Below are 23,592 nucleotides of genomic sequence, written 5' to 3'. Positions count from 1 at the left end.
AAATATCTAGGAGTAACTGTAACCATAGAGGAGGTAGAATACTTCTTACACTAAAAACTAAAAAACATTGCTGAAATTAAAGAAGACCTAAATAAATGGCAAGGCATCTCATGTTCATGAATGGACAATTTAATATTATTAAGATCTCAATACTATCTAGAATGATCCACCAATTCAGTGTGATTTCTATCAAAATCCCAGTAGCAAATTTTTTTCATAAATGGAAAGACCAATCCTCAAATTCATATGAAACTGCAAGGGGCCCCAAATAATCATACAATCTTGAAAAATAAAAAAATTGGATGACTCACTTCCTAATTTCAAAAGTTACTACAAAGTGAGAGTAATTATGATACTGTCATAGGGATACACATACAGACCAATGGAATAGAAGAGTCCAGAAATGTATTTAAAGTCACTAAGTTTGGGATTACAAAACAACAAATGACTGTTACACAGCAATAGATAACTAATATAACATTTGGGGAACAGTTGGCTAATTATTAACTTCTAACTCCATAATAACTTAATCTCTAAGCAAATATTAATACACAGTGGTCAAGATAGCAGTTAAATGAAAAGGGTTTTTCATTCCTTATTAAAGGGCCAGTTGGGAAGCAATTGGGTGGGAAACCTACTACATCTCTTAAAATTTCCTTGTCAAATAACTTAAAAAAAAAAAAACAAAACACACACCTCTTGAGGATAAAAGAACTGAAATCCCTAAAATAACAGGTTTGGAGTGTCCCTTATTATAGGATTTTCTGGGTATGTGAGGGGAAGATCAGGCCTTTGGGTTACCCCTGAACTGATACAAAATTTGAGTGTCCTGAGTTGTCTCAACAGTCATGCAGGTAATGGCAGAAGCCTTTTCAAAACACGATTATCTATCAATAACAAAATAGAATTTTAGGCTTTCCAAAGTTTGCCCACCCCGTACATATTATTACAGCAACCTAACACAAAACTCATTCAACAACTTGTACTCAAGATTCAGCAGAGCCCACAGTGAAAATCTGTATTGAATCGTAATTGGTGGGGAGAAGAATTAGGAGAGAATGAGAAATTCTATATTTTAATTACCCAATTAAAAAATCCCTTTTAGGTCAAAGAGGGCAAATGGTTTCATATTGTGTGCCAACTATGATCCACTGGCAGTATCTGTCTAAAGCAAGCACTGAAAGGTATAGATGGACAACTAGGCTCCTGCAAAGGTAGAGAAGAAACAACACATATGCTGGGAATCTTCCATCCCCATAGTAGAAGAAAAGTTTCAATCAATTAGGTAAAGGCTGAAGAGGATTATTCCTTCTTATCTAGTAATCAGTTGCTTGGACTCAATGTAAGAGAAAGGTTAGCAGAAAACCTGATCTGTAATTCGGCACTTTGTTTTGTTAGCATTTGTTATCAAAGGCAAGAGTATCTGGGTGGCACAGTAGGGTAGAGAGAGCTTAGGGAGAACATATTCTTATATTTATACTATGCGCCAAAGGACTTTACATTCATTATCTCATTTAATCCTAGTAACAACCCTAAAAGGTAGGCTTTATTTCTATTGTAGGTGAGAAAATTGAGACTCAGAAAGCTTAAATACGTTTTCAAAGTTGCACAGTTCAACACTCAAGTCTGTCATATTGCAAAATCTGTATTCTTTCCACTACTCCAAGAAAAGCATTTGTGTGGCATGTGAATAAACGGTGCAAGAGTTGAGATTGTCCCCAGTAGGGCCAATGACAAACTATAGTGGTTAACATTTTTTCTTAGAAAGAAATACCTTTTAGGATACACTCCTTAATTCGAGAAAATGATTGAAAAATTCTATCATGATATATTCAAAATTGAGACAATGGACAAAACAAATTTATTGTGTTCACAGAAATTTTGTAAGATAAGTTCAAAATTAGAATGCATTTTCTACAGAATTAAACTATTCCCATTCAGGAAAAACTAATAATGTAATAATGAAATGTCCATAAGAGTTTATCTTTTAATTCCAATGTTTCAACTACTTTTAAGTACAATTAATTTTGAAAATGGAGCTGGTTTTCTGTATTTAGAATCGTTACAGTTCAAATGCTGAAGTGTGCTAGCAGCCAAAAAAAAGTCACCAAAAAAAAAAAAGTTTCAAATATCAATGATTTATCACTTGCATATTAACAACAAAAATAAAGATTTTCTAACAAGAGAATTTTAGTTTTAAAGTATTTAGGCAGCTATCACTGAAATTTTCATTTGGACATAATATGCAGGCGGCTATGGAAAACACCAAACAAAGCACGTAAGTTAAAATGTTCAAAATTATCTTCCTTATTTGGCACATTACTAATCACATTTTTCTTTAAGTATGGGTTTTAATAAACTCCTGCATTAACAATCCAAATTTATGCCACAAATACCTGCATTAACTACGTTTTAAAGTAATGATGCATCATCTACATAAAAAACCCAGTAGTAATCATTAAACAGGTTAAAAGGTAGTCAGTTGTGCATCTAAATCTGACATACTATATGAAAGTAGAGAAATTACCTTGTGTGCCTGGTGTTTTGAGGAACATGAAAGAGGACTCTTTGTATAAAATTATCCCCATTTTACTTACATTTCTTTAATGTCTTGGTACAGACCCTGGGGTTTTCCAGCAAAGTCCTACATACCTCACAGGTTACTTGATGAAAGGCTACTCCTTCCTCTTCTCCCCAGTAAGGTGGCAGATAAAAGTCACTCTCTTGAACTCTTCCCTGATCTCCTACAACTGCACTTTAATCATCAAGTATACTTTTAGAAAGTGTGATTTACTTTATATCCACATTTCTCAACCATAAATCTATCCTCCATCGCCAAGCATACTATGTTGAGGCATCCTGATATTGACAATTACTACAATGTAACATTTACTAATACAAGAAAAGGGTAAGTAGCCATAACATGAATATACAAACATAATATGCAAATATGAATTTCAGTGAGATCACTATTTATGAGTTTCAAATGTTTAATATAAACTGTTTTTATTAAAACTAATCATGAAACACAAAGACCATAGAAATAGAAGTTATTTATTAATCAATCCACTTACAAAGCAGGTGGCTTAATGCAAGCTTATTGACATCTTCACATATGATCCATGGGAACATGTCTTCCACATACAGACAGTGATATTACTGACTGGATGCATTTGCAATCTTGGGCATTTAAGCATATTTAAACAAATAAAATTAGGCTATCCTGTATATGAAAGTATCTTGATAATATGCATCCTGCAGTAGATTAAAACTTTCTCCAAAGGAGAAATATTAGTATGTTAACTTAACTTCATATTCTATATTATGCAGTAAATCTTAACTATAGAAATTAAAAATTTTATATCAGTGATCGACTCTTGGTAACGTAAGAAGTGGGAGTCTATATCCAGAGCAACAGCAGGTTGACAGTATAATCTGTGCCTCACAGTATCTGCAGATTTACTGTTTTTCAAGTTTAGAGAAATAAAACAGGAGACACATAGATTCAGCTGACTTTATTTATCTTTAAACTAATAAAAATCCCTTAAAAGTGATATGGGACCTTTAGAAGTTCTATGAATGCATAGATACCTGCCAATGACTGCGATTCTAAATCCTGATAATGAGTTTACAAAATCAATGTAAGCAGATATCTTAACTATACATGCTTACAGAAGACTGAACAAAATTCTACATGTCTTTTTCAATTTCCCTAAAATTCTGTTAAATCTGCAAGTATGTACAATCCAGCTAATTGAAATTAATATTTAGTGTTCATTAGAGCTGTTTCACAGCAGCAAAATTTGAATGAGGGAAAAAATGTTCTAAACAATGTAGGAAAAAGATAAATACAATCAGAACAGCAGTCTAAATGTATATCAGTATTCAACTCTATCTGTACTGTACTGAAAGGAAAAAGATACACCAAGAAAATTCATACTGATCACTCTGGTGATATGAGTATCACCTGCATCTGACTGAATATGGTTTGTACTGTTCCCAGTATTAAGGATGGTATTTAACTCAGAACTCCATATTGTAAATATACAGCAGCCATTTTGTCCTAATTAAGGAATGTCTTAATATACAATATTATCATTTTCTAGAGGATCTTTATACATTAAACTAAAGTACATGATTGATTAAATTAAAGGTTAGTAATGGATAAAAAAATCATAATTCTCAAGGCCTGGTACTATGTAAAAAACAAAAAGACCACACAATTCTACTTTCTAAAGCAGCTAATCTTGCCTGCAAGTTCAGGGTCACAAGCCCATAATATGTGCAAAGAAATGCAATACAAGAACCATGCAAAAATACAGTAAAATGATACAGGAAAAATGTCAAATCTAGAAAAAAAGCTTTTATAAATACATCAAAATCAACTGTATACATAAACTGTAGGTCTAGCATTAGTTGTACCATATAGCAGAGCCAGCACTCTAAGTTCAATGCTTCCATATCTGCGCAGGTAAGTCATGCCATCTTTGGTTGACTGCGGTACCAGGAAAGACAGGAATGAGAGGGAAGGCAAGAGTTCTGAAACATGGTGTCAACTTTCACTTGGCAGTTGGGCCTCAATGTCCACTCTGCATATGGGGCACTTCTTATTGGTAATCAACCACTGGTCAACACACACTTGGTGGAAAAGGTGCATACATGGAAGGCGTCTATCATTGACAAAACAAAAAGCAAAAATTAATTTTTTTAACAACTGAGTGTAACATTTATTTTTAAAAATTATATATGTAAAAATTCAGCAGTACTCAAGTTACTCGGGATCTTTCTATTCTGTCAAGAAAAACTCTCTGGGTAATATAACGTATAAATGGCCTAGAAAATTGACTGTCAGAGCAATAGAACCAAATTACATAAAATCTCAAGAATTGTAAGAACCAGAATTACAGTGAAAGTTATGCCTGCATTGTTTCTATATATGACCTGCAAGTGCTCTACAGTTTGCAGTATATTCCGTTATGTATTGCAAATATATTTTTAATATCATCACTGTGTTTGTGAAGCATTTAAAAAAATACCTCACACTTAACTCTCTCTCAAAAACAGTGAACTCATATTATAAATATATAGTAGCCATATTGTCTTAATTAAGGAATGTCTTAATATGCAATATTATCATTTTCTATCTAAAGGATCTTTATATATTAAACTTAAGTACATGATTAAATGTTGCTAATATTATTTTCATGTGGTGTAATATCTACTTAATACTGTGTTATTCTTTTGCAGACAGATAAAAAAAGAAATGTTTATTTTTAGGACATCATATCAAGTCATCAATTAGAAACTGAGAAATAGAGATTTCAGGCAAGACAGAATAACATTAAATCTGCAGAATGGGATAAAAGTTATTATTCAAGTGTGTATTTTTACTTTTAAGAGTTGTCATACATTTTTAGACTTCCCAATATTTTTATAAAAATAGTAGCTAAAGAGAGGTGTACCAATTCTTAATTAATGATTATTCCTTGAACAGTACTGTCAATACTGTAAAAACAATTAACTTCCATATTTGTAAACCTTCATTGGAAATACAGTGTTCATATAAAAGCTTGTTTATGAAAAAGTAAACAGTAACTATTTATAATTTTTTTCCAGCCAAGTAAAGAGGTATGGCAAAATTAACCCATACTAATTAGGGCAAAAAAAAATCACCATATGGTTGTAAGGTATTTTATAGAATCTGCTGCATATGGCAGATGTCACATTAAAAAAAAACACACAAAAAAAACAGAACAGGAACAAAACAAAACAATTACTTAGGAGATAATTTTTTTTTTAAATCCCTAAATTAAACACTGGTTTAGCATAACAACAACATTTATTACATCACAAAGGGGCAAGAAGGGAATAGTCTACAAGTCAGAGAGGAAATTTAAGGACAAAATTAATTTATAAAAGATGCTGTAAAACAAACTGCACAGAGCTAATTGGTCTCCTTTTAAACTCTGGCAAATACATTAGTATAACTGTCCAGACCTCCAAAGCCTCTTGAATTTACCCGTCTGTATGATTTATAAAAGACATATCAGTATATCATACTGATATGATAGCACCAGAAGCTCTGCTGTGTCCCTATATAGGGCAGAATACCTTCTACCCTCAATTCTTTGTTTCTACTAGACAGATTTATCTTTTTATGCTTGTACTCATTATAAGCCAATTCTGCATGTCAGAAGTTGATAATAGGGTATGTCAGGTTCAATCTTTATTAGGTTTCTACTCTACTCCCAAATAAAACTACTTGTACAGTTTTGGCAATGGGTTTTAGATAATTAACGTGTAGTTACCTCACATCTTCACCTTCCTCTAAAATAGATAAACAGATAGTACACTTTTCCTCTGTGTCTTCCTCAGTCCCTTCTTCCCCATCTTGTTTGCAGTGCAGTTTCCTCTGTGAGAACCAATCAGTTGTTACCTTATTAGTAGAGATGACATTATTGAATAACTGAGTAAATTCTGTGCTTATATGAAAAACAAAACAAAACACAACTATACATTTGCCCACAACTTATTTCCCAAGTAAAATTGTCATGAATTAATGGATACTTTAAGTGATTATCATCAAAATTAAGTGTTCTTCTATTACCCTTAAATGATCAGCATCAAGCAAAACCAAATATAAAAGAAATTCATTAGTTTGAAATCTACTATTTTTTTTAATTGAAGAAGTTATGAGTTTACAAAACAATCATGCATAACTATACAGGATTCCTATATACCACCCCACCACCAACTCCTTGCATTGTTGTGGAACAGTTGTTACAACTGATAAAAGAACACCCAAATATTACTACTAACTATAGTTTATAGTCTATGCTAGGTGTATTTTTTCTATAAACCAACCTATTATTAACACATTGTGCATTTGTTATAATTACTATAAGAATGTTCTTATATTTTGTAGTTAACCACAACCCCTCACCCACCACAGGTTTCACTGTCTTACAGTTCCAGAAATCTGTTACTTTTCATCCAGATACTTAAGCAATATAACTATTTTTGTACTTACCTTAAGCACACCTAAAGTTAGTTATTTTACTAACTGTGTTTCAAATAACAGCCATATAAATTAATGTTATGGTATTTAGCTAAGACAGTTGAAAAAACTTAAATTTAATGGTAATACTTCATTAATATCTTTTGAAAATGGATGGAGAATACCAAGAACAGAAATTTTTCTACACTGTTTATTATTCTCTGTATGGCACAAAGCATTGCTAATAAGAGTTTGTTGAAAAAAACTTATTTAACATGTCTACTTCAGAACTTCCAAATTTACTAATACACTACAGATTGAGGGTAGAGTATGAAAAATGTCTATCAAAATAACTGACTGGTTAAATAAATTATGGTCCTACAACCAATCCAATGTCCACATAGAAGAGGTGGCATTGGATTGGGAAAAGTGGACATGGTGGACGATGGGTATGGGGAAGGGCAGGAAGAGATGAGAGGTGGGGGCGTATTTGGGACGTGGAGCTGCCCTGGATGGCGCCTCGGGGGTGATCACCGGACATCGTGGATCCTCACAGGGCCCACTGGATGGAATGGAGGAGAGTATGGGCCATGATGTGGACCATTGTCTATGAGGTGCAGAGGTGCCCAAAGATGTACTTACCAAATCCAATGGATGTGTCATGATGATGGGAACGAGTGTTGTTGGGGGGGGAGAGGGGGGGTGGGGGGGTGGGGTTGAATGGGACCTCACATATATATTTTTAATGTAATATTATTACAAAGTCAATAAAAAATAAATAAAAAAATAAATAAAAAAATAAATAAATTATGGTCCTGCCACATGATGGAATTCTACATAGTTTTTAAAAAATATGGCTGATCTGTGGGTGCTGATATAGAATGAAAAGACAGTGCAAAAGCATGTATATGATTTCATCCCATTTAAGATTTTTTTAAAGAGTGGAAGATAGTGTAGCATAAAGCACATTATTATAAGTGGAAAAAAATATCTGGAAGAATACCCAAGAAATTTTTAACCATGATTTCACTAGTAAAGGAAGACTGAGATCCGCAGTGGGAGAAACACGAGGATGGACAGTTTTGTACTCTTTCTTTTTATACTATATGCATGTATTGCTTTAATAATAAATAATGTAGTTGCTACATCCATAGATTCAAAGGTGATCCATAATATTAAATGTCAAGGCATTTCAATAATTTTTTTAGAAGTTACAGAGAATAAATTCTCACCTTTTTGTATTTATGTGGATATGTACATCTTTCAATTGTCCCCTGGGTTGCTCCACGATTGACATTTCCTAATCTTTCTTCCAAATGAATCAATTCCTGAAAGTGAAAAATAAGTACTATTAAAAGGCAAGACAATTATTCTTTGAATAGTACTGTGGGTACTGTCATAGCAATAAACTTTCCATATTTATAAACCTGCAATGTAAATACAGTATTCAAAAACCTTGTATCTGATAAGATAAATGATTCATAAGATTTTTTCCTTATATATGGTAAGGTAAATAGTTGCTTTTCTTTTTCCTCAGCCAACTGAAGAGGTATAAGGCAAAGTTATTCTTGTAAATTAGACCAACATTACCACAGGTACTCTACAGGTATGAATATATGCATGTAGAAAATGAAATCATCCCAGTAAAATAGGGAAACAAATAAAATAGCAACGGTTCTGATAAATCGAACTGACTCTAACTTCCAAATTTACATGAAAAAAAACAAAACAAAATTTTAAATTCTAATGATTTGTTCCCACTAAAAATTCAAATGAGAAAATTTAGCTACAAACTAAATTACTTAGGTTTCTTCTTCTCCAGCAATATTTCTCTAGAAATTAACCTCAATAAAAACATTTAAGATTTTTCCCCTCACCCTTACTGTTGCTTTATAAATCTTTCTCTACTAACCCCCAGAAGCAATACTGGAAATTCAGACATTTACTGCCTTCTGATTCCCAGCCACTAGAGCAGACCTATATAATTGTGAATACTATTACATAGATGTTCACTCTATAGTAAAAGTACTGTGCAAATATCTACATTTACTTTTTTCATACCTCAAAGTTGCCCCTGAATGGACCTCTGAATGATGTTCCATCCAATCCTGAAGAAATGTAACGAATGTGAGGATAGCCAGCCATGTCAGGAACCTATTTTAATAGAAGAGACATGCTTTCAGTTACAAATAGGTTTGTGTTTTACTGTTAAGACTAAATAATTCAAGACACTCAATTTTCTCCATTCAATAACTCTTAAAATTCAGCTTCAACAAGTACACAAAACACAAACTAAGCATACTGTAACAGCACTGGAAACTCTTAAAATAACAGTCTTTCTTCTACCTTATCGACTTTATACAAAGAATCCTATCTAGAAAATACAGAAACTTATGCCTGATGCTGTTAGATGTCCAAACTTAAAAGGAATAAAAATTTCATAAGATTGTCAATATCAGAGAGCTTTATTAAATATTAAAACACAAAAAAATTTCCAACAACATTTGACTTCAAAAAGTTTAATTTGTTGTCCTCTAATCCCTAACGAAGGTCCCCTATACCCTTTTCTTATGTGATTGCTTTCTTATTTAACAGTGTTTTCTAGTTTTTTTAAATTAAGGGATAGCATTTGGAGATTCTGGGACCAAGCACCAAACTTCTATCTTTATAAATCATAAACTTCAAAATTATTATTTTTTGAGGTACGAGGACCAGAGATTAAACCTGGGACCTCATAAGTGGGAAGCTGGCATTCAACCACTGAGCCATACTGGCTTCCCTGAGCTGTTTTTTTGTTTGTTTGCTGTTTACTGTTTGTTTTTTTTTCAGGAGGCATGGGGAACCAAACCCTGGGATGTCCCATATGGGAGGCAGGAGCTCAATCAGTTGAGCCATATCCACTCCCCTGAACATTTTTTTAGATTTCTCTAAAAACCCCAACCCCGTTGGCTGCTCTCTGTGTTCTTGCTGCATCATCTTGCTGTGTCAGCTTTCCGTGCGTGAGGTGCCATTCTTGGGCAGGCTGCGCTTTCTTTCGCGCTGGACAGCTCTCCTAATGGGGTGCACTCCTTGTGTGTGGGGCTCCCCTATGCGGGGGACACCCCTGCATGGCACAGCACTCCTTGCACACATCAGCACTGCGTGTAGGCCAGCTCATCACACAGGTCAGGAGTCCCTGGGGTTGAACCCTGGACCTCCCATATGGTAGGCAAATGCTCTATCAGTGGAGCCAAATTCGCTTCCCTCAAAATTATTTTCAATGAGACTTTTATTAACTATAATACACTTTTAGAAGTCTTTATATAGATTTAACAGACAATTCATATGTGGAAAATAATTTAAATTAATTAAACAATAACTTTTACCCTCAGATAGCCTAATATTTAAATAACTACAACTTTCCTTAAAACCAGGATCAACACCATTCAACCTCTTACTTATTATGCAAAGTCCTAAACATCTCCAAGGAAAGTGAAGAGTTCACAAAGTCAGGAAGGAATGAACCCCCCCAATGATCTAAACCTGCACTTATCCCATACATCCCTCCTGGTCTCCTTCCTCCAGTTTTTATGGATAAGCCTCCCATTCTCCTAATCACAGTTAATCTCATCATCTGCTCCCATCATTTCCTGTTTCCCCATACTGGGTTATACTTAATTAACAATTACCTAACCCCACCCCTCTTTTGTATACCTTCAATCAAGTCCTCTCTACTGGTTTTCTGTCTTAAAATCCAAAAATACCTTTTTTCCCCCAAAACTAAAACTTCTCTCCCTAATCTTGGACCTACTGCCAATCCTTTTTTTTTAAATCACTTTCTCCTCACACCAAGCTTCTAGAGCAATTAGTTTATTATATTCACTGCCTCTAAATTTTTGCTTCCCATTTATTCCTTACTGCAATTTAAGAAGCACCTAATCTTCATCCCTTACCATTACTGAAACCACTCTGACAAAAGGCACCAATAATTACTTAATGCCAAATGCATTCAACACTTTCAAATTTTATCTTCTTGGAGTCAGGCACTACTCTAGCTAGTCCTCAGAATCCTTTGCTTAAAACACAGTATTATCATCTAAATACAGTACAGTACTATCATTCCCCAATGTTTTTTCACCCTCTTGTCACTGTATACATTTTTTCCTGGAAAATCTAATTTTCTTCCATGGATTCACTTATTACTATATACTAACAGATTATAAACATATCTTTAACCCAGATTATAAACTTTACTTCCTACTGGATACCTCAGATTTAACATCCAAAACCTAATTCATTAACCTCTTTCCAAACACCCTCTACTACAGTCCAACTTAGTGAATGACATCACTATATACATAATAACCCAAGCTAGAAATCTGGAAGTCATGTTAAATATTACTCACACATGTTCCATCATCTTTATGCCAACTGCCAATGCCTTTTCTTCAGGAATTTATCAACTTTTAGCAACCAAACTACAATAATGCCCAACTAGTTTGTTTCTTCCCACCCAAAATCCATCTTCCTCACAACTGAGAAGGTGGTCTTCCTAACAACAATCTGATTAAAACATTCTAAAAACATAAATATGACCAGGACATCCCCTCTTCAATAGGTCCTGAGTCCAAACTTCTTGGCAGGGCAGCTTTCTTTTTTAAAAAGATTTATTTATTTACTTCTCCCCTCCACCTCCGTTGTCTGCTCTCAGTGTATTCTTCTGTGTCTGCTTGTATTCTCATTAGGCAGCTCCGGGAACTGATCCTGGGACCTTCCAGAGTGGGGGAGAGGCGATCATTCTCTTGCACCACCTCAGCTCCCTGATTTGCTGTATCTCTTACTGTATCTCCTCTGTGTCTCTTTTTGTTGTGTCATCTTGCTGCACCAGCTCTCCGCGTGGGCCAGCACTCCTACACAGGGCAGCATTCCTGTGTGGGGAAGTACTCCACACAGGTCAGCACTCCGCATAGACCAGCCTGCCTTCATCAGGAGGCCCTGGGCATGGAATCCTGGACCTCTTGTATGGCATACGGGAGCCCAATTGTTTGAGCCACATCTGCTTCCCAGCTTTCTTCCTTTTTTTTTTTTTTAAGATTTTTTTATTTATTTCTCTCCCCTTCCCCTCCCCAGTTGTCTGCTCTCTGTGTCCATTCGCTGTGTGTTCTTCTGTGCCCACTTGTGTTCTTGTTAGTGGCACCAGGAATCTGGGTCTCTTTTTGTTGTGTCATCTTGCTGCGTCAGCTCTCCATGTGTGCGACACCATTCCTGGGTAGGCTGCACTTTTTTCGCACTGGGTCTCTCCTTACAGGGTGTACTCCTTGCACACGGGGCTCCCCTACACAGAGGACACCCCTGCGTGGCACGGCACTCCTTGTACACATCAGCACTGTGCATGGGCCAGCTCATCACACAGGTCAGGAGTCCCTGGGTTTGAACCTTGGACCTCCCATGTGGTAGGCAGACACCCTATCCATTGGGCCAAATCCGCTTCCCCAGCTTTATTTCTTATTGCTGCCTGACCATCACACCAATTTACTTGGAGATCCTAGTGCTTATGTGGTTTGATAGTTCCTCACATGCCGTAACTTCTGTAAGAGTATCATTCCCAATTCCACAACCTGCTTAGAAGTCCCACGTAACTGCAAAGCTTCTTTGAAACCTTCCCTGTCATTTTGTCCATTAAGAAGACTATATTTTACAGTGCAAATTATAAATACAAATTTCATATATCTAATACCTTTTTCACACTTGATCTTAATCAAAAGGCCAAGAAGTGATTTCTAATACCTTTTTATAGCACATATTCATCTAATAAGATTCTGTGCTACTGATTCTAAAACATCTCTAACATATAAAAAGAAACTATTTCCAATAAAATAATTAATGTAGAAAAGAAGAATATTTTTAGAAATAGAACATGTCAGAATAGTTTTAAATATTCACTTTACCATTAAAGGAAGAGCTCCTAATTGTAAGTGATGAAGTCGAGGAGGTGCGTGGTAATGGGCCAAGTGAGGATGCAATGCACCAGGTGTATAAGTAGCTGCAGTCACTCCAGCTTCAATTCCCAATTCCCTGACAAAGGATGAGAACAGGTGAACTTTTAGGCTTCCCAATATTCTCTTTATTATTATCAAAAGGGATAGGGTATGCTTACATTTTAAAAGGTAATCAGAGTTTCTTAACTTACATTGTTAAGGAAAAGATAATTGAACTCAAAATCTTTAATAATTCATTTCAAATTCATTTCAGAAATTAAAACTCAAAAATCCAATTTTGTAAGCATGAGAAGCAAAGCATTTGTACTCTCTGAGCTTCAGATGCACATCTTACAAAGGAAGGAAATCTAACAAAATGGCCCCTAGGGTCCCTTTCTAATCTTACAGCCTGATTTTACTTGAGAAACATGAAAAACAATTTACTTTTTTGGCTTATCTAAATCTTACAGATGTTTTTAGGGGCTTTTGCTTGTTGGTTGGATAGCTTCTCTGTGTTGATGGCAACAAAGATAATTAGAAAAGCAAATATTTCTATATTTTGTAAAGCAAAGTAAACAAAATTTTAGAAAGTATAAAATTGGTATATGCCAAATCTTCGTTTATTTATTCTTATTTTATGTTCTGCCTCAAAAGTCACTGTGAAACAAAATCTCAATGACTTGCCTGCAGACAAGGGATTCTGAAAGAAAACAATGCAAATCTGCTTCCATATCTCTAGGAAAGACCACAAGTTTAGGAGAATGCTAACCGAGGGGTAGGGGGTTGGGGTTGGGGGGATGGTGGAGCAAATTTGAGTTTCAAAGATTGATAGATTAAAAAGTTGTGAAAAGTAGGATCAGTTTAAGGAGCTAAAATTTGGTGACAGATACCCTGAAAAACAGAAAAAAGCCTCTACTCCTGCTTGTTTTAGTTCCCTGACCCAGAACAAGCTCTTTCCTTTCCAGGTCTCTAAAATAACTTGCTCAGAAATGGTGCTTCACATCTACGCTGGGAAGGTTTCTCCAATTCACTCTTCAGTTTGGCATTCCAATACCAAGCACCTCTTGAGGAAGTGTTGCCAAAGGCTGTTGAGCAAATCTTTGAAATAAACAAGATACTGACCAGGCAGATCTCTCTGGAGCCTGTCGAGGATGTGAGGACATAGTCTGAGGCACATGAATATGATGCCCATGACCATAGTTTGGGTGCATCCTGTGTGGATGGGGTGGGGGGCGTTCATGTGCCCGCCTGGAAACACAGAACACAAAAAGACCACTGGAAATAATTGAATAATTGGTTATTTCTTAATGTAGGAAAAATAAAACCTAGTATGATAAATATCTACAGATTAGTTGTAAAATTAATTCTACAACTATAAATTACAAAGATGTAATATAAATATATAAAAGTATTTAAAAAGAAAAACAAATTAAGAAATTATAAATTCCCCTCCCCCATTCTAACTGATCATTTACTCCAATACTTCCAATCCAGATATTATCCAAAGAAAAGCTAATTTTAACATTCTCATATGCCTTCTTTAGAACAGATATTTTAAATACGAGAATAGGAATTGAATAGAAATTAAATTTTTCAAAATTAAACACCTCAGCAGATACTGCAGGTGCAAACAAGTTATTTAATATAAACATACAAAGCAGGAAAATGGAGGCTATTTTTATTTTGCTTTCTTTTCCTATTATAATAACATAACACCATTTTAATGGATAAAATTTTAAGAGAAAAAAATCTTTACCCTTGTGTATTTTTTCAAGACACATGCAATACATATTAACAAATCGAGGAAACTGACTACGTACATTCACACCCTACATTCTGCATCCTAGTTTACTATTATTTTCTCTTTCTCTTCTAAGTTTTGTCAAATTTACAAAGAAATTGAAATATTCATAAAATTCTAAACAAATGAGAAAAAAAATTTCAGGCCTAGTGACTGTAGCCTAATTCTTTTGCTTTTTGTAGCCTAATTCTTATTTTCTATTAGTGTCAAACACATTTGTGGCTTTCCATGTTTAATCATTAACGATTCAGGACAATCTTCTAGATACTGGAGGACATGCTGTTAAACTGGCACACTTCTATAAAGTGTTACTATATTAGAATGACAGCAAGAGCCAGAGATTCTAATATAAATCTCAATTATACAACTAAAGGAAGAAATTACACAAGTACTACATCATTAGATCAAGAGTTATAAATGTTACCTGTTAAGGGCCAAATAATTAAATATTTTTGTCACTACAGACCATGTGGTCTCTGTTAAAACTACTCAACTTTTTGCCACTGTGATGTGAAAACAATACATAAAATAAACATAGCTGTGTTCCAATAAAACTATGTACAAAATCAGGTAGGTAGGATTTGATCAACAGTTTGCTTCTCCTGAATTAGATAATCAGACTCTGAGAATTATAAAAAGAAAACAATTTATGAAATGACAGTCATTTCATATTTGGGGAGTACAATATTTTATTATTATTTAAATTTATAAACAAACTTAGTTAAGATGACTGTCTTTTCAGTTTCAGTAGTGGAAAATTCTACTAAACATTTGTCCTCTGCCTGCTTGGCAACATATAATTACTCAAATCAAATTAAACCTTTAATAGTTTTAGATCCTGTTCCTTAAGATCAGCAATTTCAACATTGACCTTTATTATGGTACACTGTAGAAACAAACCACTGATAATTTAAGATAAGATGGAGGAGAAATCTGATTAATAAAGAACTCATTAATTTCCTAGTGAACTGAGGATTTAGTACAGTTACATTGCTTCTACAAGATTTTATAGTTTTAAAGACCAATCGAAATGGAAGAAAAAGGAATAAAGGATTATTTTCTTTTTAAAAAACATACGTTGGATGCTGCATCATCCTTCTTCTTTGAACTTCCATCCTCTGCATCATTTCATGAGGATGCAGTCTCTGTGCTGGAGGTGCTGTAGTTGGAATATGGTGAGAAATTGGCTGGTGTGTAGGAGGAAGATGCTGAGGGATTGGTGCAGCTGCACTGGCTAAATGAGTTGGGGGTGGGGGTGCCACAGGGTGGGATGTTGCATGAGAGGATATTTGAGAATGGAAAGCATGTACAGGATGAGGAATAACATAATCCACTTGAGGTGGAGGCTGAGCCTGAGGAGGAGGGTTTCCATGAGAGTGGGGACAGGCAGAGGCTTGATGATGAAGTGGTCTTGTCAAAGAAGCATCTGTAAAGAAACATTTAAAATATGTTACACAGGCATTATGCAGTTGATTATATATTGCTATTATATATTCCTACTATGAATATACCAACCTATAGTAGCAGACATTTAATTTTTAAGAATACTTATCAATGTTCAAGTTTAACTTTTTTTAAGATTTTTATTGCAGTAACATATACAACTCAAAATTTCCCATTTTAACCTCTTTCAAATGGACAATTCAGTGGTATTACAATCATGATATTCGACTACCAACATCCATTACCTAAACTTTTTAATCACCTCAAACAGAAATTTTGTACTTATTAAGCCAATAACTTCTCCCCCTCCCACTATGCCCCTGGTAACCTATAAACTACTGTCTCTATGATTTTGCTTATTCTAGGTATTTCATGTAAGTCAGATCATACAACATTTGTCTTTTTGTGCCTGGCTTATTTCAAGCAACATGTCTTCAAGGTTCATCCATGTTGTAGCATTTATCAAAACTTCATTCCTTTTTATGGCCAAATAATGTTCCACTGTATGTGCGTATCATACTTCATTCATTCATCTTGATGGACAGTTAAGTTGCTTCCACTTTTTGGACTAATGCTGTGATACATGTTGGTATACAAATACGTTTGAGTCTATGCTTTCAATTCTTTTGGATATTTACTACGAAATGGGATTGCAGAGTCACATGGGTAATTCTATTCTCAACTTTCTGAGGAATCACCAAACTGATTTCCACAGCGGCTGCACCGTTTTACAATGCCGCCAACAATGTATAATAAGGCTCCCAATTTGTCCGTATCATTGCCAACACTAATTTCCTGATTTTTAGAAACAGCCAGCCTTGTGGGTGTGAAGTGGTGCTTCACTGTGGTTTTGATTTGCACTTCCTTGATGACCAATGATGATAAGCATCTTTTCAATGTGCTTACTGGCCATTCATATATCTTCTCTGAAGAAATGTCTATTCAATTCCCACACTTTAAAAACTGGGTTTCTTGTTAAATTGTACAGTTCCTTACAAATTCTGCTTATTAAACCCTTATCAGATATAGGGTTAGCAATTATTTTTCCGAGTCTCTTGGTTGTCTTTTCACGTAATACCTGTCCTTTTAAGATAGTTAATTTTTTGAAGTCCAGTTTATATATATATATATATATATTTTTTTTTTTTTTTTTTTTTTAAACGTTTATTTATTTCCCTCCCCAGTCCCCACTTGTTTGCTGTCTCTGTCTGCTCATCTTCTTTTAGGAGGCACTGGGAACTGAACCTGGAACCTCCCATGTGGGAAGGAGGCACCCAATCACTTGAGCCACATCCACTCCTTCTTGTTGTATCTCTCATTGTGTCTCCTTGTTGCGTCATTTTGTTGTACCAGCCCATTGTATCAGTTTGCTGCTTTGCTCATGGGTTTAGGAGGCACTGGGAACCAAACCCAGGACCTCCCATGTGGGAGGCAGACACCCAACTGCTTGAGCCACATCTGCTCACCTATATATTTTTTGTTGTTGCTGCTCATGCTTTTGGTGTCATAGCTAAGAAACTACCAATAAATCCACAGTTATGTTTTAAGAGTTTTATGGTTTTAACTCTTAATGTTTAGGTCCTTGATTTATATATATATATATATATATATAGGATGAGGTAGGGGTCCAAACTCATTCTTTTGCAAGGAGATATCCAGTTTTCCCAACACCATTTGTTGGAGAGACTATTCTTTCCCTATATAATGGTTTTGGTGACCTTGTTGAAAATCAACTGGTCAAGTGTGAGAGTTTATTTCTGGATCTCAATTCTAATCCATCAGTCTACATGTCTACCCCATGCCAGCAGCACTGTTTTATTTACTGTCACTTTGCATTAAGTTTTCAAATCTGACTAAATTAATCCTCCAACTTTTTTCTTCCTTTGCAATACTGATTTGGCTATTTGGTATCCTGCGCAATTCCACATGAACTTGAGAATAAGCTTTTCCATTTCTGCAAAAAAGACTGCTGGAGTAAGATACTGCACTGAATGTGTAGGTAGCTTTGGCTAATAATGATGTTTTAATACTAAATCTATCCATGAATGTAGGACATCTTGCCATTAATTTAGGTCTTCTAAAATCTACAGTATTTTGTAGATTTCAGTGTAAAAGTGTACAACTGCTTAAATTTATTCCTAAGTATTTTATTCCTTAGGAGCAATGGAATTGTTTTGCTTGTTTTAATTCCCATTTCAGAATATCCTTTGATCCTTTGATCAGAAATACAACTGATTTTTGCGTGTTAATCTTGTAATCTGCCACTTTGCTGAATTCATTTATTAGTTTTCTTATGGATTCCTTGGGATTTCCTACATAAAGGATCATGTCATCTGCAAATAGAGATGGTTTTGTCTTCTTTTCCCATTTTGGATGCCTTTTATTTTTTCTTCTTGTCTAAGTACTCTGGCATGGATGTCCAGTAAAATGTTGAACAGCAGTGGTGAAAAAAGGCATCCCTCGGTCTTGTTCCTGATATCAGGGGGGAAAGCTTTTAGTCTTTCACCACTGGGTATTACATTCTGCTTTACAACATGATTTTTTCTTCAAATAATCTCGGCTATTTCTTCAAGTCAGTACATATAGCTCTACTTAACTCAATTTTACATTCTAGTATAGGAATATACTAACATTTATTAATGAAATCCCCCCCACTGATAAGAATCAAAAGCACCCCAAATGCTTCAATCAGCATCTCTGAATATGATCCCTTTATGTCTCTCTCTCATATGCATGCATATATAAAAGTACAAACTCACTGACAATTTTTTTAAACAAATCAATTTTATTGATACATATTAATAAAGCATAAATCTACTCAACGTGTACAATCAATGGTATTCGGTATAATCACATAATTGTGCATTCATCATTTCATTTTTAGAACACTTCCATTATTCCAATAATACTAAAAAACAAAAACCAAACAAAACTCATCACCTTTCAATCTATGTTTCCACTGTCATACGTAGTTCCTATTGTTTCCCTGTCTAATTTATTTGTATTTATATTATGTAAAAAAAAGTCTTATATATGCAATATCACTCAAATTCATATTTTACATGAGGTTTCACGATGTTATACAGTCCCATTTTACATTTTTTAGCTTACCTTCTATATACATGTCCTTATAGATTTTCCTTTCAGCTACTGTCATACCCATATAATAACTCAGCTAGTCACAAACACCATGATGTGCTCTCACCATTTCCATTCATTTCCAAAGATTTACAAACATTTTAATCAATCTGAACAGATTAACCATCAGCTTTCCATTCTCTACTCTCATTTTATTTTCTGGTGACCTATAATTTAATTATTAATTCCATGAGTTTACATAATATATTTAATTCGTAATAGGGCAGTCATACAGTATTTTTCCTTTTGTGCCTGGTTTGCTTCACTCAATATAATGTCCTCCAGGTTCATCCATGTTGTCATATGTTTTATGACTTAATTTCTTCTTACTGCTGCAATAATATTCCATCATGTGTATACACCACAATTTGTTTAACCATTCATCAGCTGATGGACACAATTTCTGGCAATTGTAAATAACGCTGCATCAGTGTGCAAATGTGTATCTGTGTCACTGCTCTCAGTTCTTCTGGGTATATACCCAGTAATGGCATTGCCAGGTCACATAGTAAGTCTATATTCAACTTCATTAGGAACTGCTAAGCCTCCACAGTGGCTGTACCATTCTACATTCCCATCAATAGTGAATAAGCATTCCTATCTCTCCATATCTTCTCCCAACATTTATTTTTCCAACTTTTTAATAGTGGCCAGTCTAATAGGTGTGAAATGATATTTCATTATAGTTTTGATTTGCATTTCCCTAATTGCTAGTGATGCTGAACATTTTTTCATGTGTTTCTTCGCCATTTGTACTTCTTCTTTGGACAACTGTCTTTTCAAATCTTTTTTGCCCATTTTTAATCAGGTAGTTTAGTCTTTTTACCATGGATATTAAACCCTTATCGGATATGTGATTGCCAAATATTTTCTCCCATTGAGTTGGCTGCCTTTTCGCCCTCTTTTGACAAAGTCATGGATAGTTTTGGTAGCATAAATTCTTGTAAGGAGAATTTCTGGATCTGAGAGAATTTAAATTCAGATACAAAATACCCTTCCCAAAAGGTTACCATAATCAGCATACCAATCAACAGTAGGAGAGTACCTGATTACCCCTACATCACCATGTTTTAAAAATAAAATGCTTATCTGAGAAAAACTTGCATTGCCTGACTACTTATATTTGTTCTTCTCAGAATTATCTATTCATATGCTTATCTATTGGATTATTCACCACGTTCTCACTGATGTATAAGAACTCTTTATATATATGGGAAATGTGCACTTTGTCACAATGGGTATATTTTCCCAAATGACTTTTTTATCTTACTTTGACATACACAAGTTTTTTTTAAAGTCATATATATATATATATTTTTTTATGAATACTTAAATCTTGTTTTTCTTTATGATTTATTGGTTATGGGGCGCTATAAAGAGGAAAGGGACTTGAGAGTCCTTCTGGGCAAGATTGTGGAGATTCTTTTTTTGCTGCTTCCATTCCTACCCCATTCCAACTTTCCAGTACTACAATCAAGAAGATGAAGGGGGACTGTTTGCTAGGAACACCTATGGAAATAAGCCCTTAATAAGATTAGATGGTCTCCCTCATTTCTTGAATTACCAATTATCATTCCAAATCTTTATTTCAAAGTATGGGACTGTTGATAGGTCCCTCTGTTTTCTATGAGGAATCTGCAACCTGCTTGAGATGTGAAAAACTTGTCTCCTCCTTGGAATCAGTCCAAATTTCATGTTATATGGAAGATTTCTTAATTGTCTGATACAGAGCAATGGCCACTCTCTAATTTCATTGCAGGACTTCCTTCAATATCTATTTTGATCCATTCAGCAGTGATAAAAGTTACATATCCACAAACAGCCCTATTTTCAAAAGGAGCCTAGCTGGTATGTATTTAAAGGATGCTTTCATGAACTCAATATAAATTGTGAGGCGAATTTCACAAGTTTTCTTAGAAATGTTTTCAAATCAATGCTTTACTCCTCAAGAAGGCACAAAGTTCAGTACTTCTGGCTCATAAAAAAGAATTCATTATCTTTTATCTTTGTGAACTATTCTTCCTCAAACTCAAAGCATCTTTTTTAGTTTCCCTTCAGAGTTCCTACTCTATAATCACTCAATATGAGACATACTGTTCACAAATATTACAAAATTTTAAGTTTTGTTCCAGAATGAATCAGTCTAACTCTTCAGTTATCATTTTAATTCACCACTGATCAAAATAAAAAAGAATTCTGACCACTGCAAAAGGTAACAGACTGCATTCCCATAGACTTTTTTTTTTTTAAGGAGGTACCAAGGATTGAACCCAGGACCTCTTACATGGGAAGCAGGAACTCAACTACTGAGCTACATCCACTCCCCCCTTTTCTCTTCCTTTTCTATTTTATGTGTGCTTTTGCCTGTTTAAAAAAAAAAAAAACAACTCTTTTTGACACTGCTTCCTAAAAGTTCAACGTGTCTCAGGCAGATTAACAATAGTTAATCACTAAGTTATTACAATTTAACAATACTTAATTAATCCTAAGTAGACTTACTTTTATCTTGCCAAACTTTTAATTGACAGCCTGTCAAGTACAGTTATCATCACTCCAACACTATAACTTTTCAAAACCAAGGACACAGTTTCTTACAGCACCAACACTGTTGATATGCAAGTAAATATACTTTAAAAACAGCAAACTTTCACTTGGGTCTAAGTTTCATAATTTCTAACCTATAAGAATTATTCCCATTTACAAATGTGAGACAATTGAGGACCAGAGAGATGAAATATCTTGTCCAAAACCACTAAGCTAATCACATCTGGGAAGTCAACTTGGATTTGTCTAATTCTAAAGGCAATGCTTTATCTCCTGCACCACTTTCTTCCCCAATTACATTAAATGAAAAAGGATTTAACAAATAAATATTTCACACATGAATTAAAGCATATTAGAGATGTTAAAAAAAAATGCAGGGAGTGGAGAAGACCACTATTCTTTACTTAAAGAGTCCAAAAAAGGGTTAATGGTCAAAATGTCTCCAATGGTAGGGAATACAATCAGATTTCCTACCTTCATTCTCATAGACCCCAATGAGGAATGCAACGTTGTACAGGGAAATTTAACAGTATTTATTTGAAGTTTGTCCGTTAGACCCAGTAATTTCTCTCCTGAGAATTTATCCTATGGATAGACTCAAAACAATTACAAGCAACTTAAATGTCCATCAGGAGAGGACTGAATACTATAAGCTAGACTAATCTCTGCTAAAATATAAATAAATGAAACACAAGATATACTGTTAAATAAGAAAAGGAAATACCAAAAAGCAAGATGGAGAGCAATATGTTTAATATGAGCCCTTTTGGAGGAGGGGACAGCCATATATGCATATGAAAGGCTTTATTTATAATAAACAGTAAACACCTGCTACCTCTGCATTATTAAGATTAGTGGGATGTGGGGAGTAAGAGCTTCTAACTTCTCATTTTATACCAGCCTGCACAGTCTTAAAGTTCTAGGGTGTACAAGAGTTACTTTTATGATAGAAGAAAAACAAGTCTAAAACATTTATTTCTTTTATTGGGATATTAAAAAACAAAAGAACTACCTCATAAACTGCTTCACCGCATGTATTTTTTTAACAAACATTTGTCATTGTTTCGGGGTTTTTTTTTTTTTGAGGTACTGGGGATTGAACGTATGACCTTGTATATGGGAAACAGGCACTTAACCACTGAGCTACATTTGGTCCCCAACGAGAGTTGGTTTTTCCCTTTGTTTGTTTGTTTGGTTTTTAGGAGGTACCAGGGATTGAAACCGCGACCTCATATGGCAAGCAGGCACTCAATCACTTGATCTAAATCCGCTTTTAATGGGGATGGGGAGTGGTCCAGAAAATCTGAAATACTGAGTTCCTAATAGAAGATGATAAATTAAAGATGAACAGCAACAAGCATTTCAAAATAGTCTGTATACATCAGTGTTCATACACAGAATTTGTCCACTGGTGAATGTTTTGTAAAAGTTAACCCTGTTTCTAAACCTGTTTTCAACTTATGCTTTAAATTTCAAGTTGTATTATTAAAAAGGTAAGTGATGTATCAAGAGGTTTCACTCGAAATTTTGGATTGATTCCAGCTATGGCTGCAGCACTGAGATTTTAAAAAGATAGAGGAGTCAAAGAGAAATCTAAGAAATTTAATTGAAAATTATACCTCACTTTCCTAGGTTACTCCTGGCATTAATGATTAGAATTTATTATCAAAGTATTTATTAAGTTTCCACTGATTATCGTATGATTTAACAAC

The 23,592-nt window shown here is 34.6% G+C and overlaps 1 protein-coding gene across 10 annotated transcripts in view; it reads right to left on the bottom strand.

The window, feature by feature from the left end:
* Window positions 1–3,040: 3,040 nt before the first annotated feature.
* The window catches only part of RNF111 (ring finger protein 111), a 153,611-nt gene continuing 133,059 nt past the window's right edge, over window positions 3,041–23,592 (bottom strand). For 3 of the 10 annotated variants that reach the window (XM_058294277.2, XM_058294278.1, XM_058294281.2), the window contains 7 exons: window positions 15,833–16,181; window positions 14,077–14,202; window positions 12,925–13,051; window positions 9,059–9,151; window positions 8,230–8,325; window positions 6,309–6,436; window positions 3,041–4,670 (listed from right to left, as the gene is read on the bottom strand). In XM_058294277.2, coding sequence (XP_058150260.1) covers window positions 4,553–4,670; window positions 6,309–6,436; window positions 8,230–8,325; window positions 9,059–9,151; window positions 12,925–13,051; window positions 14,077–14,202; window positions 15,833–16,181 — 1,037 coding nt within the window. In that variant the 3' untranslated portion in view covers window positions 3,041–4,552. Of the gene's footprint in view, window positions 4,671–6,308; window positions 6,437–8,229; window positions 8,326–9,058; window positions 9,152–12,924; window positions 13,052–14,076; window positions 14,230–15,832; window positions 16,182–23,592 lie in introns of all 10 variants that reach the window. The other 7 variants (XM_058294273.2, XM_058294271.1, XM_058294275.1 and 4 more) reach the window with 3 other exon arrangements.

The sequence above is a fragment of the Dasypus novemcinctus genome, chromosome 3, assembly GCF_030445035.2.
Source record: "Dasypus novemcinctus isolate mDasNov1 chromosome 3, mDasNov1.1.hap2, whole genome shotgun sequence".
NCBI classification, from domain to species: domain Eukaryota; kingdom Metazoa; phylum Chordata; class Mammalia; order Cingulata; family Dasypodidae; genus Dasypus; species Dasypus novemcinctus.
Note: the sequence above shows the minus strand (reverse complement) of the source record. Positions and strands in the feature narration are given on the sequence as shown.